Raw genomic sequence first — 17,677 nt, forward strand, 5'->3', positions numbered from 1 at the left:
GATAAAGCAAATCTAACCATCATATTCAGTGTTTCACAGAAAATACAGCAGATCTAAATTTTCAAAAAGCTTTATACAACAATAACACAATATGCAACAATAATGCATATTTAAACCAAGACTCCTTCTTTTTTTCCTTTCAAGGTGTTTCATATGCTAAATTAACTTCAATTAATGAAGCTCCACCACATTTTGGCTATTATTCTCCATACAACATATTCAAAACTACGTTTATACGACATCACTTCAACTTGCTTGTAATCTTTCTTCTGTTATGATTAAAACATAGCATGTTCATGCATGACCCCAAACTTCAGTCTTAGAGGTCCGTATTTTAACACTGTCCTAGCTGCAGGCAGCATTCCTCCTCTCAACTTTTACCTTGCCAGATACACAACTCGGTAATATCCTCTACATTTTAAAGGCTGCCATGACCTTGCCTCCACAACTCTTATCTGTTCATCCCAACAGTACCAAAAACATATTATTCTAAGAGCCACCGTAATTCACACAAAAGCCAATGAGTTCTGGAAAGATTCATTTATTCATTTCCTTCCAAATGTTCAGGATTACAATGATAAAATCTGTTTGAAGTACTTCTCTGCTGTTAGAAATTACAATAACATGGGAAAATAAATGGAGTTCTGAATGCTTAACCTTCCTTTAGCTCTTCTGTCTTCATCTTTCGATACACATGTATCCTCTTCAGAGGCTATACCATTAGAATGAATTCACCAAGGAATCAAAGCACTGCAAGTGCTAAGACAGCCATCTTTTCACGTATGTGCCCTTTACTGGTCTGGACAATGTCTATCAGGAATTAGAGACCTCATTTGTGAAAAGATTCAGTTACTTTGTTTGATAGGCAGAAGGAGCTACCTAATTTAATCTTTACTACATGTAATGCGTGTAAGGAGAGATTAGAGCATCTGCCAAGCACTTTTGTGTATTACCTTCAAAATCAATACAAATACACATTTTTTCAGTAGGCACAATTACATCAAACCATTTGTTGAAGAAGTGCAATGCCTGAGTGCAAGGGAACTGAGGTAAAAGTGTTAGGGCCTTCTTGGTGTAATAACCACATTTTTAGTGTGCTGAAACCTTCAACCTTAAATATTATTACAACGTGTTTTGTATTAAAGTTCTTTTTATCAAGGTCATGTCCTTTGCATTATTTAGTTTTGCTGCTCCATTGTTATGAGGTCTCCTTAGGCTTGTATTTCTTTTTCAAGCTCTTTTTTGTGGCAACTTCACCCATTAAATACAATTATCACAGCACTTATCAATAAAAAGACACAAAATGAAAATTAACAGACAACTTTGCCCGCATTTTCCCAGAATTAGACAACATCTGTGCCAGCATGGGATTTCTTAGTCTAGTCCAGAAGTAATCCCACTCTAAGATTCTAGTTAATAATTTCAGAACTGTTTTCAAGATTACCTCACTTGAAAGGTGTCACTAGTGCTTCCCCCTGTGAGAAGGCAGTGGTGTTCTCAAGCCACTGGCCCACATTGAGCCATGCGAAGCTGCACTGTTTGCATCAGATGTAGGATGAGCCCAGTGCCAGAATCTCCCACCCTCAGGCACAGTTGGGCTTCATATCAGATCACCTTCACAGAATCACAGAATCACAGAATAACCAGGTTGGAAGAGACCCACCGGATCATCGAGTCCAACCGTTCCCATCAAACACTAAACCATATCCCTCAGCACCTCATCCACCCGTGCCTTAAACACCTCCAGGGAAGGTGACTCAACCACCTCCCTGGGCAGCCTGTTCCAGTGCCCAATGACCCTTTCTGTAAAGAACTTTTTCCTAACGTCTAGCCTAAACCTCCCCTGGCGGAGCTTGAGGCCATTCCCTCTTGTCCTGTCCCCTGTCACTTGGAAGAAGAGGCCAGCACCCTCCTCTCTACAACCTCCTTTCAGGTAGTTGTAGGAAGCAATGAGGTCACCCCTCAGCCTCCTCTTCTCCAGGCTAAACAACCCCAGCTCTCTCAGCCGCTCCTCATAAGGCCTGTTCTCCAGCCCCTTCACCAGTTTTGTTGCTCTTCTCTGGACTCGCTCCAGAGCCTCAACATCCTTCTTATGGTGAGGGGCCCAGAACTGAACACAGGATTCAAGGAGCGGTCTCACCAGTGCCGAGTACAGAGGGAGAATAACCTCCCTGGACCTGCTGGTCATGCTGTTTCTGATACAAGCCAAGATGCCATTGGCCTTCTTGGCCACCTGGGCACACTGCTGGCTCATGTTCAGTCGGCTGGCAACCAACACCCCCAGGTCCCTCTCCTCCAGGCAGCTTTCTAGACAGACTTCTCCCAGTCTGTAGCACTGCATAGGGTTGTTGTGCCCCAAGTGCAGGACCCGGCATTTGGCCTTGTTAAACCTCATGCCATTGGACTCTGCCCAGCGGTCCAGCCTGTTCAGATCCCTTTGCAGAGCCTCCCGACCCTCCAGCAGATCAACACTTCCACCCAGCTTAGTGTCGTCCGCAAACTTGCTCAGGGTGCACTCGATGCCTTCATCCAGATCATTGATAAAGACATTGAACAGGGCTGGACCCAGCACCGAGCCCTGGGGAACCCCACTTGTCACTGGCCTCCAGCTGGATTTCACACCATTTCCCACCACTCTCTGGGCCCAGCCATCCAACCAGTTTTCCACCCAGGAGAGTGTGCGCCCGTCCAGGCCAGAGGCTGACAGTTTCTCAAGCAGAACGCTGTGAGAAACTGTGTCAAAGGCTTTGCTGAAGTCCAGGAAGACCACATCCACAGCCTTTCCCTCATCCAGCAGCCGAGTCACTTTGTCATAGAAGGCGATCAGGTTAGTCTTCACTGCAGTGTTTCCCACTCTGCTTTAAAAGTGCATCTTAATCCATCCCTGTACATTGTGATCCAAGTATTACACCACTCTGTCTGTAAAACACGGCTAAATTAACCTTACTAAGGTCCTTAATCTTTACATGGTCTTGCTAATACCATTATATAGGTGTTTCTATTTACACACAATATAATGTATTAATAATATATACAAGAATGTCTATACAGACCAGATGAAAAAGGACAAAATAAGTTGCTGAAGAAATTTAATTGCCGAGTTCCTAAAATATTAGTTTTATGTAAGTTTTCTCATACATATATAAATGCACACAAATATATATACACATATGAAAAAGAACGTTAATACAAAAGCAGATTATATTTTCATATACACGAAAATTTATTTCTTAATATAAAACTAACGTATGCAGGAGTGGATTTCATCTTTTAAACTTTTAAGTATGTGACACAAGGTAAATAATTGCCTGGAAAACATTCAAAACTGTTTCTTTGTTAGTGTGTAAATGGAGAAACGTCTGTGTTGTCAATGGCATGAACCCCATAAGATTCAGATGGGATGTGGACCAAGCTGAACATTCAAATCTGGTAATTTAGCAAAAAAAAAGTATTTACCTAACAACATTTTTGGTTAACATCCAACTTTAGATCTTTTTACACCACATGATTTCAAACAGTTGCATTGTAAGCCTAGGGACAAAAAACTCTATAAAGTAATTCAGCCTTTGCTATCCAAGAACACTATATATGTTTGTACATTAAGCTATTTCCTCAGTTGAAAGATACGACCTGTGGACCAAATCACGGCTAATTTAAAGCTGAGAATTTGATTAAGGGTGACGGTTCAATACGCTTTTTTTTTCCTCCTCTTCCACTGATTTAAAAAATAACTCCAGCAAGAGAAAACACATGGGGCTAAAACACATCTAAGGTCAAGTTACATCAAGAGCGAACTTAGCTCAATTTAATGAATCATGCTGACAAATGAAAAACAGCAGTACAATTACAATGAAAGAGCAATATTGCTTCAATTATTAATGAGGGCCCAGGTAGAAAATTCAAAAGATTATGACAAGATTAAAAGGACAGCAAAATAAATAATAGAGAAAACAAAAAACAGATTCACAAAAACATGTCACCTACATCCACAATTATTTATAAGTTTTAAAATACTGACATATTCCCATGTGCTTGTACGGGCAGACATACCAGATTTTCCCAGTTCTTTTTTTTTTAAAAAGAAAGTCTAAATGTATTATTAAAACTGGAGTGAGAAAGGGTGATCATCCTGCAAAACCCAAATGAGAGCTACTCAGTAAGTCAGTCATCCAATCTGAAAGCCTTAATCCCCAGAGGAACACGAGCCAGATGGGTGTAAACCTTTTCAGTGAGAACTCGCTCAGTCTTCCAGAGTCAGCAATTTGGCTTGTTCCTGGTTCAAAATGCAGAACCTCTACCTCACTGTGGTAAGATTGGAACGCAAGAAACTTCAGCTTTTTTTCCAAGCAGAATACTGGAAGGGGATGGAGTCCTGATACTAAGAAAAAGTAATCATTGTAATTGCTATTGTAGAAAGAACACTCTAATCAAAAAGAAAAAAACAATACTGAAAATAAAATTACCATCTCAAACACCCGAATTTGTTCTAATATCTGAAGCTGTTGACCTAAATTCCATCTTCTAGGCTCACTCCGCTCCTTACAGACAAGTCAGGAATAAAAGTAAATGTATGTTGCAAGAGAACCAAAAAAAGCGAGATCTTAGTCTACTGTCAAGGAAAGAATAAGAAGCGAAATGATCATTTTACAGCTACTCTAACAATTCTTACACATTCAGTTTTGTATCTCCCCTTAAAAACTGTTCATTGAGACTCCCACAGATGCCTTAGAGGAGGTCTATTTTCACTTAAAAGTTGATGTATAAATATTAGCTAAGGATGCATCAGCAAGAAGTATGGAGTAAAGCTTGTTCACTGTTAGAATTGAAGGCTTTTATTTTAGTTAATGATTTAATAGATAGAAATTCATTAAAACCCATCCTAAAGTTCCTAGTTAATTAAAACTAGCCATATTGTACAAAACAGGATAAACAGAAGAAACTGGGGTTCTGCATGCTCCCCCCATTTTCCACCTCTTGTGCAATTCTGCGGACGTGTTTGCACAGAACTTTACCTACACATATCTTTATGATCACTACTTAGTTGCATAACACAGCACTGTTGGAACATTGGCTAAAGCTCTGTCAGATGAAGAAAAGGCAGATCATTTTATAGCTACCACACACACAAAAAGCCAGAGAAAGCTTTGATGCCTGCCTGTAATAACACAAAATCATTTGTAAACAAAATCCTATTAGATACATCAGATCCTGGGGATTACCAAAATTGCTTAGTATTTTTGTTGAAATATAAGCCAGTACCAAGTTCAATCAAAACTCTATTTAAGACTGTCACCTGCACTTAGATTCAAGTGAAGGAAATAACACAAATCCTGTCTGGAGAGCAAGAAGCTGTCTTTTTTCAATGTTGTTAACATTCTTTGGCAAGTGACACATTAGATTTTTCCTGTACTAAGTATCTCTGCCTCCATTCTCTTTTCACCAAATGTTCTCCCTTAAATAAGCTGAAACACAGCAATGAAGTTAACAAGACCTTTGAAGTACTATCCCCTTTCTCCTTCCAACCTCCAAGCTATTCTGTGCCCGTACCCATACACCTCCTTGTATTTCAGTGTATTGATTTGTATGGAACTATTCCAAACACTTTTAAATACCTAAGGTAGAAAACTATGTGTGAAAACAGATACGTGAATTATGAGCTTCCTCTTTGAAACACAGGCATTTGTTCCCATTACATCTGATCATATATTAGACATGTTCTTTCCATGTAGTTGCAAACTGATACAGCAACACCGTCAAGACACCCAGTTTTATCCTCAAGATTTTACATTCTCTTAACTTTCTAATTAGTTCATTATGTCATATATATATATATATATAAGGCACATACATGTTTGTTATACTGAGAAATTCCTTAGACAAAAGTAATATTCTTTGTCTATCTTAAATTAGGAGAGTCCTTAGATTTCCAAGAGGGTCCAAATAGCTCATTTGACACTGGACAGTTCAGGGATATGGGCCAAACATGACAGTAAACGGCATACAGCATGCTGTAGGACATCCCCCAGCATAACTTATTTTTTTGGCATGCAAATATGTGCCTAGATTTCCAAAGAAAAAAGCACTGGAGAAAACTGTCAACAGTATAGGCACTACCCAAGTCCTTTATACATACAAAGTTTAAATTTAAAACAAAAAGCAGAAAAATACAACTCTAAAAAGTCACTTACATTAGCATTTTCTGCATTAAAAAAAAAAATAAAACCAGCTTGAAAATTTGATGGTTCCTACCATAACGTCAGTTTTTTACAACCAGTTTGTGCAAGACCTTTCTCATAGGAGAAACTTCCTGTTACTGTAACTCATTCTCCTGTAGTTAGTTTATTGATAGCATTGGAGCTTTTCCAAATATTCTTTATTACTTAGGAAAATGAAGGTGTCAGAAGCAGGTTCATAGATAAGATCATACAAAATGAGAAAAAAAATCATGAAGGCTTAAGTCAAGATAGATAAGGAATCAAACAAGGAGAAAGATAAACATCACTCATGAATTTCTGAAAACAGCACATCAGATGCAAAGTGTTTCAATGGGAAGTTTTACAGTGTATGAATGCCTACAGTTAAAGCAAAGACTTTGGCTGAAGATTATTTCAAATCATATTGAGTGTAGCTTCCAATTCTAATCCCACACCACCATACAGAAGATGCCTGAACTGTCTTTCTGCCATTCACTTGTTTGCAACCAAATATTTGGTCTCCAATACTTCTGAAAGAGAATGTAATTAAAATAAAAACTCAGTGCCTTAGACTCTAACACACTACTGCTTTATTTATAATTTGCATGAATTTAAATGTTGTCTTCATAACATATTAGCATTATTAACTGTGTTGAGTTTTAATGGCACTTTTTTTAATATTTTCTTAGTCAAATAGATAAATACGTAGCACATACCTCAAAGCTGACAGGTATATTGCGCTTCAAAGCAATTTCAAACACTACGCTGATCTCAGACTTGTTTGCATCTTTATCTTCTTCTGATTCTTTTCCTGTTTCTCCATTCTGGAAATGCAGAATACATAATCATATTATAATTTTTTAGAAGATAAAATATATAATATGCTTCTCCTCTGATTTCTCAAAGATTTTTGTGTTCTCCTGTCATGCTGTAAATCAGCATTTATACATCTACTTCAGCACCACATTATAAGCCACCTGCTGGCCCTGAAGCCATATATAATGCACTCATGCTTCATAATAAATTAGCGATAGATGGCAAGATAACTTCTATGGGGTTTAGTCTTATTAATGACATAAATAATAATCATCTGACTATCCCCTTCTTATGTCAAACATGAAGATCAAACAGATCTTTTGACCTGTTTCTCAGTCTTGCTGTGGGTACCTCTTCCAAACAAGGAAGAAGTCTTTTGTACTTCTCAGAAAGTACAAAAGACTGTACTTTCCTCAGAAGAAATTCAGTGAATCACCCCCACACTTTGACTGGGTCAGCAGGTTACAGGTGTCCTCAGCGGGTACAGCTGGTTAATGGCCCCTCCATTGACTTCCCTCTGGGAGTTATGACCAGAGTGAAAAGGTAGTGACAGAGAACAGCTTGCTCAACACTAAACATTATTTATTCATCCATAGGAGCATAACAAACAGAGAGGCTAAGACATAAAAAAACAAAAGGCACCTGCAGACATTACCCTGCCTAAAAATCAGCTTTGCTGTGCACTTCAGATAAGTCTTATTTTTCTCAGACAACCACCAGCATGGGGATCAGTCAAACAGTTATCACCTTCTGCAACCGCTACCTCTTGGTGTTTGCCCCTCAGGCCACATCTTCCTTAGTTCTCAGAGGTTTCACTTTCAGCTACTTTCAAACTGCAAAGCTCTGAAAGTTTCAAACTGGGATCTCTCAACAGCCATGTAACCTTGGCCAAATTCCTAATCTTTTATTAGTGGAGGTAAACATCAAAGAAACTTCGGCTGAATTAGGTGGATTCCTGCAGAGTTCCCATTTACATAACAAAGTCTGATCTAAATCTTCAGCCACAGGCATAGCTACAAAATGCAAATAACAATGTTACCAAATAACATTTTAAAAGGATTAAGGTTTTCACATTAACAATGAAATTGATTAATCTTTTATGTACCAATTGTTAAGTCTTAATATATTAATTTTTAAGACAACATGAGACCAAATAAATCCATCGGTCAGCTACAGTATGCAGGCTTGGAGCACTTCTGGTCTCATTAAGTGACTCCAAAATTTTGAATCTGCAAAAGGCAATTAGCATCCCTGACAGATCTGGAACAAAATACAAGACAAACACTTATAACATCTGCTGAAAAACAAGGGTGCAGTGCAAAGTGGTAACAACGGTAGTCAGAATGAAATTATGTAGGACTTCTAGCTCATTTCATGTAATTATATGTAAAGTACCACTGAAATCAAGAATGTAGGCCATTTTTGAAGGACAGGCAAAGCATTGATCTGGTTTACTGAGAAAGATCAACTGAACAGTGTTAAAAGGACAGTATTTAAAAGTAAAAACTGGGTAGAGTCCAATGGCATGAGATTTAACAAGGCATGAGGTTTAACAAGGTCAAGTGCCGGGTCCTGCACTTGGGGCACAACAACCCTATGCAGTGCTACAGACTAGGAGAAGTCTGGCTAGAAAGATGCCAGGAGGAGAGGGACCTGGGGGTGTTGGTTGACAGCCGACTGAACATGAGCCAGCAGTGTGCCCAGGTGGCCAAGAAGGCCAATGGCATCTTGGCTTGCATCAGAACCGGCGTGACCAGCAGGTCCAGGGAGGTTATTCTCCCTCTGTACTTGGCACTGGTGAGACCGCTCCTCGAATCCTGTGTTCAGTTCTGGGCCCCTCACCACAAGAAGGATGTTGAGGCTCTGGAGTGAGTCCAGAGAAGAGCAACAAAGCTGGTGAGGGGGCTGGAGAACAGGCCTTATGAGGAACGGCTGAGAGAGCTAGGGTTGTTTAGCCTGGAGAAGAGGAGGCTGAGGAGAGACCTTATTGCTCTCTCTGACTACCTGAAAGGAGGTTGTAGAGAGGAGGGTGCTGGCCTCTTCTCCCAAGTGACAGGGGACAGGACGAGAGAGAATGGCCTCAAGCTCCGCAAGGGGATGTTTAGGCTGGACATTAGGAAAAAATTCTTCACAGAAAGGTTCATTGGGCACTGGAACAGGCTGCCCAGGGAGGTGGTTGAGTCACCTTCCCTGGAGGTGTTTAAGGCACGGGTGGACGAGGTGCTAAGGGGCATGGTTTAGTGTTTGATAGGAATGGTTGGACTCAATGATCCGGTGGGTCTCTTTCAACCTGGTTATTCTATGATTCTATATTTCAGAGATATAAAGAGCATCAAACAAAGACTGAGGTACTCCTCACTAAGGTAAAAAACACATTAGCGAGAATCTTACTTAGTATTATATTCCGTTAAGTTTCTATGTTCTAAAGGACACTGATCATCTGAAAAGCTGACAAAAAAGGCCACAAGGATGAAACACTGATTAAAAAAAAATAACTTTGCCCTGAGACACTATGGAAGCAATCAATTCTGTAAAAAGATTCAAAATTACTTTAGCATAATCAGTAAATATATATGGAGGAGAGATTTTCTGTTATATGTCACGTTTAGCAAAGACTACTAAACAACTAAGTGAATTTAGAAGAAATACCTTGCAATTTACACTTGCAATGGGGAGTAATCAATCACCGGCATAGTTTAGATAAATAATATCAAGTCCACTGAACTGTCACCACACCTTTAACTCAAGAAAATTTAGATTTTCTAGTTATACTCTATCTTAATTAGATACATACAAGTCTAATGCAGAAATTACTGTTTAAAATTTCATCAAAATACAAATACATTGGTTCAGAAAATCCCTGATGGTTGCTTCTGTCTCTACAATTTAATACCTTCCATATTTTCCACCAAACTCAGCAGAGAACCTAATCATGAGTGGATAACAGGGAGGATCATCGACTTTAAGGCTTAGACCTTAGTACTGAACGATAAAGTTTCAAGCCTTAGTCATACAACTTCCCTATGGAAGACAAAATATGTTCGTGAACATCTCAGGTACTTGGGATTTAAATCTGATCCTCATTCCACAACTGACATTTTATTTGTAAGGCCTTTCTTAGCCTCACATCTACGAGACAGCAGAGATGGTCTGGCAGATAGTCAATAGCTCTTTCATGAAAGCAGGTCCACATTCACCTGTAGAAACCCTGCCCTGTTTGCTGATTGCTTCTGGTTTCTGCTCACCTTACGCTCTTCCATATGTTTGCACAATGAAGTATTAAGATGGCAATACTCCTCTTCAGTGGTTTAATATGGATAAAGGATTTTATCCTTAACTAAAGTGGTTTTTTTTAAAAAGGAGAAGAAGAAAAAAAACTTATCTGGAAATGAAAGAATACATAGAAGGCTGCACTAAATAAAAATGGTCATGAAGGCCAAAAGCGAAACCCATGTATTTACTGTGCTATATTCCATGGATCCCACTCCAGAGAAATCCACCGAATTACTAATGGGATGTGGGGCGAGATTACAGGTAAGAATGTTAATTAAAGATTTTATTACTTTTGCTAGGTAAATTACAGAAGTACATGGGCTATGAAAACTCAGTGTATAAACCAAGTAACTATGAATGTTACCTATATATATTATTTATTTATGCCTACTGGTTATCATCCTATGAACTTAGTGGTTCAATTGCCATTCTGATTAACAGCTATCTTGAATTATTCTTTTGATAAAATATAATATTAAACCTATAATTACCACAAAAGATTCAGAGTTATAAAATTCTTTCAATGAGATTCCCACTCAGGTTCGTGCTATAGATTCATTATCAACCAATACATTTGACTGAAAACCAAAAGAGAAAGAAAGGGAATGAACATTGTGAAAGGAAACAGGGATTCCTCCTAAGACTTTACATAGCCTTTTTTCACTAGTTTTCCCACTTAAAAAAAAAAAAAATCAATATTAGTCACTCTAAACGATTTTGAAGAGAAGTTCCTGATCCAGAAAAAATAATATCAAAACAAAAAGGTGAGTCAAACTGTCTCTGGATCAAAAGGAACATGTAGAGACAGGGTGAGGTATAAAGAACAAAGATTTTTAATATTTTAATACAGAAAACTCTTTCCATTCTTAAAAAGAAGTTCAAAAATACCACACAAGACACAGAAGGTACTATTAGTAATATTTTGTACTGTGCACAGGAATTCAACAGGCATCACCAGCAAGAATATACAAAATTAAAAAAAAACTGTCTCCTCATGCATTTATTTTAGCTTAACTAATTGGGCAATTTTATTATATTTATCCTTTCAATTTGCAAAAAATTATTGCTAAAAAAGGAATTATTCCTCAAATAATTTTTCTATTAAATATTTTTAAAAACATGACGTAGAATTTTCATTTTTAAGTAGCAATGTTTATCAGTTACAAACATAGCAGTGATAAAGCTAGCTATTTAAAAAGGTACTAAGTGGCTGCAAGCCTAAAACCATCAAACAGGTGATCAGTAACTGCCAGAGAGTTCTGTCAGGTTCTTAGGTACATTGGGGACAAGTAATTTTAACTCTAAAGATCACTTCATGGCACAACATATTTAAGGTTAGTAATTCATTCTCCATTAAGACACTGATACAATGGACATTTTCTCTACTTTTAGTATAATCAGAAATATTTTATTTTATTTTATTTTGATTTCATCTTTACTTAATCACTGTTGACAATCTCATCTTTACAATGCCTACTTATTTTTGTTATTTAAGTATAGTTCCATGTTAGGTGTGCTGTTATAAAGAAATAACACTAACAATTTGTTAGCATTTCTTCTCTTGAGGCTAATGTGAAAAAATGCCACCAAAAATTAAACACTGAAAAACTGGCAATTAAATTGTTCAATTTCATATCTGCAGGACTAAGAACAGTTTTCTGAATCACAAACCTGAGGTAATTTTTCTGGAATAGGCTCATTCTGGAGAGCCTGAAGGGCCTTCATTGCAGCATTATGTCGAGCAGCTTGACGAGTCTTTCCTTCACCAAAAAACTCACTGTTGCCAACAGTTAACTGGACATAGAAAATTTTAGGCACTGGGCAGTGATACCTGGAAAAGAGTCATGAAAGAAAGCAATAAAAATTTAAAAAATTAGTCATCAATTTTATGTAATATAGAGCAGTAGATAGAGATAAAATATTACCTTTTCTCACAAAGTAAGACCTAGGGCTCAAATACACAGACCACTCCTCAGCAACACCATTAGTACCTCCAACAGCAGGTCCTACATGCAAACCAGCTCTTCACACATTTGCAGGGCTCAGCAATGAGCTCTACCATACTTCTGTGCAATAGCCCAGTGTTCTTGGTTTGAGTTTTGAGAAGATTAATCCTAAAGAGAATGAAAGCTCCAGGGGAAGCCATGCCTGCAAGAAAACTCCTGACCCACTGGAAGGTGGAAGGGAGGAAGGAGAACTGTGAGGTCTCTCATCTGAAACCTGCCAGTGTACCTCAGCTCCTAGGGATAGCAAAAAGTCAGATGAAAGAGGGACTTGGACAAAAGCCTCTTTTTAAAGCTCAAGTATTGAAATTATTGTAAAGGAAAGGGAAGAGTTCCCTTCTAAAAGCATAACGCGGTAGAGAGCAGCTCTTCTCCAACACAGCAGTAATCAAACATTTTCCAGGTACTGAAGGAACAGCAGCAATCACCACCATGTCGGTTTCCCTTTTGTTTTGGGTTCTTTTTCCTTCCTACATAAAAATTTCTGAACATAATGGTAGGGCTTGTTTTTCTGAGCATGTCTGGAAGGCACTGAAAACCAAATAACTTAAAATATTTAATGCATTCCTATGACCTGGCATAGCTATTATTCCTCAAAGAAAACAAATTTGGTTTGGGAGGTCCTGTCACTACACTCAAACATCGGAGCTTGGCCACTTAAGCAATTCTACAGAAAAGCAGTATTCCAACACCCCCAACTCAGAAAACACAATTCAACACAGATAATTAGTTCTAATCACTGTTAAAATTATAATCTAGGTAGGTGAGGGAATTTGCTTTATACTCTTTGCTCTGTGATATAGGCTGCCTGTTCTCCTTCCTCAAATAAAGGCTTTTCTAAAACACTGGAGATACAGTCATTGGAAAAATATATACGTATCAGGAATGGTTTCTCATCTATAACAAATAACCTGTACGTATTTTATACCAATGTAAAAAAGTCCAGGATTCCAAAAGCGTGGCCAAAAGCTAAATCCATCGCAACAAAACTATAATCACCCAAAGAACAGCAAAATACTACATTTTCCTTCTCCCTCTTAAAGGATCCTTATTAAAACGTGCTCTCTCCATTTTCAACTGTTGACATGGATGGCAATTTTTTTTGTATGAAGACTTCCTGACTTTTCATTAATAATTGTAACCAATTTGTTTCAACTATAAAACACAATAACAAGTTTTTCAGATAGAGCACACTTCAAACCCAAACTAGAGTGAATAAGCATTCCAGTCTCAGTGTCCCTGAACACTAATTCTAAAATTAGCGTGCCTAATTCTAAAAATACATTTATATGGAAAGAGCAAAATCATAACACTGGCCCCAACAAGCTTCTGGCTACAAGGCCTTGGACGAGTGACCGAAGTTGCATTTATGATATGCAAATGCAGTTGTTTCCTTTCCTATTTATAGTTTAACACTGTTATAGGGAATTATTAAGGTCTGGAAATGCATTTGCTTATATAAATTTGAATAAAATTATAGAACAACACAGGTTGGAAAGGTTCCTGGAATTTATCTGATCCAAAAGAGCACCCAAAGCAGGGTCGAGCTCTGAAGTTAAACTACCTTGTTCGGTAATTCTCCAGGGTACTGTGGATATCTCCAAGGATGAAGATTCCACAACTTCCCCGGGCAAAGCATTACAGAGTTTGACTATTCTTCCTGGAAGAACATTACAAAGCTCCTACATCCATAATGAAATTCAAATACCCTCCTGTTTGTCCTCTGTGCTAAGCGCATTAGCATACCAGCACTTCAGACAGGAACCCAAGTGTACCAATTTCCCAGAAAGAGTATAAGGACTTCCCCCATCATGCTGTCCAGTAGGATTTTCCTTACTTACGCGCATACAATTGGGGTAGGACCCCTTCAGCCCCGTTTTGCTGGTTTTAGGGTCTCCCCTGTCAATATCATCCTTAAGTCTTTGTTTACTAAATTGGTCCATCACTTTCTCACTTGCTTATATGGCAACTCCACTCTTCATCAGTTTATAGCTCTCCTGACTAGACTGGCCAAACTGTTGAGAAAGTTGCTTGTCCTATTTGGTCAGGTGAATCCTGTCTATTTCAAGCATTGATCCTCAAAGAGCATACCATAGTTGTAAAAATCAAATCACTGTAGTCATGCTTGTTATGCATGTCCCCTTGCACTACCACTGGTGTGCACAATGAAAAGCAGCAGTAAGGAATAGTCTAAGGAACAGACTACCCTCAGCAGTCTCTCCACAATGTCCCAATCCAAGCCCTTGGTGAGCAGTAAAACTCCCTGCACAGCAGGTCAAATTGACAGATGGTGGTCTCCAAACCCTGCAGTAGGACATTTCTCGCTATTATCACTTGCTGCTTCCTTCTGGTGCTGCAGCAGGACTCAGGCTTGGCTGGACTGGATGCTTCAAGAGCTCCTAAGCCCTCATCTGATGCCATGGCACCGAGCTGAGCTGCAGATCTGCATATGGAGCAGAAAGATTTCTTCTGGTGCCCAAAATAACTAGCCTTCAGCCTTTGCCATCACAGGACTCCTCAGTTCCCAGCCCAATAAGCACTGATTCTGCCTGCTCCTCCTTTGGTATGGTTAGGGGTTCAGGCTCTTGTACCTGTAGGCTTTCAGAGAAGATCCAGTTGATCTCACGCACCACCACTAGTTGTGCCAGTAGACTTAGCTAGCATCTTCCTGCATCTCCTTTACTTGATAACACAGGCCCTCGGCCAGTCCACACCTTTTGCAGACGAGATCCGGGTCTCCCCATCTCTACTTCAAGCACTCATTGGAGATGAAGATCTGAAAGCTGCATTCTCCCTCTAAAGTTAGATATGACTCAAGCTCCGAACACTGCTAGGAACCATGACACGTGGCACATCACCATTGATGCGCACACACACAAACACACACACAAACACACACACACTGTCTTCAGCAAAGTTGCTGGCTCCCTGCTGTGTTAGCTGTTAAGCAAACTGTTGCGTCTGCTGGTTGTCTCTGCAAGTGATGCTCTAAGCTCTGCACTCATATGGGCTTCTCCCAGGTACCCACTGAAACGATGCTTCACTCTAATCAGGAAAAAAGCTGGAAGAAAAGTTCATTGTAGCTTTTGATCAGCAGAACCTGCTAGAGCTTGTCTGAAGATGCAGCTATCCCTTCCCAGGAGCAAACAGGCCCCTTCAAGTTCCTCAGAGTCCCCAGAAATCTTCCTATCATCCTATAAGTTGATATGAGAATATCTAGAACTAGAGCCTGGAAACTGCAGCAGCCCTTCGCTGCCTCTATTAGCTGCAGCTTAGCACAGGACGAGCTCTGTCATGCAAAAGCAGCAGGGACCTAATAGCATATCACACTTCATTGCTTCACAATCATCTTAAGAAAAAAAAGAAATGTAGTGCTGTTAGCAACTACCTAGATCTAGGGAAAACACAACATCCATCAGAAGTCCCTCTTTCTTGCTGAGTTACTAAACTTACCTTTCTCTCCATTACATGCAAAGGAGGAAAGCACATGAACCTTAATCCACTTTATAAACTCAGATCCTACAACAAGCCCTCTCTTTTTCCCCTCCCCATTCCCCACCTTTTCTTTTAAAGAGCATTTAGGGAGCTATTTATGTGATAATATGGAAAAAAAAAAGATATTCAGCCTGTGGCTCTAGAGCCTCATGCAGCTCTTTGGCACTGGCAGAATGATTAGGCTTTTATATGGTTTTGATTAAACTTTTCTTGCTCTGCTCGGCATCAAGCAGAGTTAACAGTGCACTGATAATATGAACATCACCAGGAAAGTGCAAAAGAGCACCTGAAATCCTCGGAAAATGGACTAAATCTGTGAGGATATTGGCTTCCCTGCAACATGAATCACGTCAAATAGAAACAAAACATCCTCCTCTTTTCAATGGTGAGGACAGAGAGTCTATTAACAAAAACCTTAAAACTGATCATAATATTACAATCCAAAAGTACAGTGCAACAATCAAACTGAGTTTTCAATCTGGAGGATTCTGCAACCTGAAGATTCACACCCATGTAAAGAACACCCCTAGGCTAAGTTCATATATTTGCTACTGATCATTAAGAAAACTTCCCAATACATTACATTTGAGTTACTGAAAAGGACTGAGAACCTTGAGCACCTTGGGAATATTTATATAGTATCCACTGATTATTATACAATAACATAGTAGCACAAAATTTTCCATCTCCAGAGCACCTAAGCATCAGTCCTACACTCCTTAGCCCTCTGTCGCTCTGTTCAGCCACAGAACTGAGTTTGGGTTTCCAACAGGAATGCTTCACATACGCTTCATATACAACAAAAGGACACATGAAATGATGCATTCAATTGCAAGAAAAAAATGTCACAAAGGATAGTACTTTAATAGTTTATACGTGATTTGTTGTTAAAATAGTTAATTTTCATCCGGCTCTTCTGCACATTTGAGGTTCTTAAGATCCCTCACATAACAGTTCTGGAAAGAAGTTTCTTTCTGTTTCTTCTAACATTCATAGCATCAGAAATCTAATTATTAGCTAAAGCAATTGGTATCACTAGAACAGTCAACCTGAAAAAGGATATTTGCTCTATGGCTGTGACCTTGAATGCCAAGTTTTAGCAATGAGCAAATATTTACAACTAGTTATAAACCCCTAAAAATAGAGGTTCATAACACAAATGCTGACAGACCTTAACTAAGTTGGTGTGAGCGGGCGCCACTATAATTAAATAAATCACCAAGGTCTGTTGACAATTAGAAAACTCATTTTGGTTTGCCACAGAGACAAACAAAAATTCTGTTCATTATAATTTTACTGGAATATGATGTCATAACATGTAAGCATACTGAAACAATCTGCTGCTTTTCTAGCCAAAATATTAATTGCATACTAAGGAGCCCTTGGGGCCTCTTCCTTTTTGGCCATCAAATCCACACACACAAAGACAAATAAAGTATTAGTACATACGTTATGTGTTCAAACTGCATTTCCTGCATTTCTTTGGATTCCTCAATGGCATAAAAGTTTCTGATAAATACTGTTAATTTATTATTAGAAGTGGAGAGAAAGTGCAAGCTGCAGCTCAAGGAAACTAGAAAGTTTGTTTAGATTTAGCCTCCTTTTCACTGTTAAACACTCTAGTGAGGTTTTGTCTAAATTCTAACGGCCAATGTATTCTTCACCTATGTAAAATAGAACAAAAAAACAAATTACTTCCCCACTACACAAATGTTACTGGAAGAATTACACTATTCCCATACTGCAAAGTGAAGAAGAACAGGGACCATTTTGGCCAGGATGGGGGCCACTAAAATATGAGACACAACATGGTAAGGAAAGTCAGTTCTCAGATGCCAGCTCCATTCTGTGCACATTTTCCCTCTGGCTCCTTCCCCTATCAGCTCAACCAACCTG

The 17,677-nt window shown here is 38.9% G+C and overlaps 1 protein-coding gene across 4 annotated transcripts in view; it reads right to left on the minus strand.

Moving 5' to 3' along the window:
• The window catches only part of STAU2 (staufen double-stranded RNA binding protein 2), a 164,245-nt gene that overhangs the window by 107,378 nt on the left and 39,190 nt on the right, over positions 1-17,677 (minus strand). For all 4 annotated transcript variants that reach the window (XM_069854261.1, XM_069854259.1, XM_069854260.1 and 1 more), the window contains exons 6-7: positions 11,955-12,114; positions 6,911-7,018 (exon numbers count right to left, since the gene is read on the minus strand). In XM_069854261.1, the coding sequence (XP_069710362.1) occupies positions 6,911-7,018; positions 11,955-12,114 (268 nt within the window). The remainder of the gene's footprint in view (positions 1-6,910; positions 7,019-11,954; positions 12,115-17,677) is intronic.

The sequence above is a fragment of the Phaenicophaeus curvirostris genome, chromosome 3 (genome assembly GCF_032191515.1).
Source record: "Phaenicophaeus curvirostris isolate KB17595 chromosome 3, BPBGC_Pcur_1.0, whole genome shotgun sequence".
In the NCBI taxonomy this organism is placed as follows: domain Eukaryota; kingdom Metazoa; phylum Chordata; class Aves; order Cuculiformes; family Cuculidae; genus Phaenicophaeus; species Phaenicophaeus curvirostris.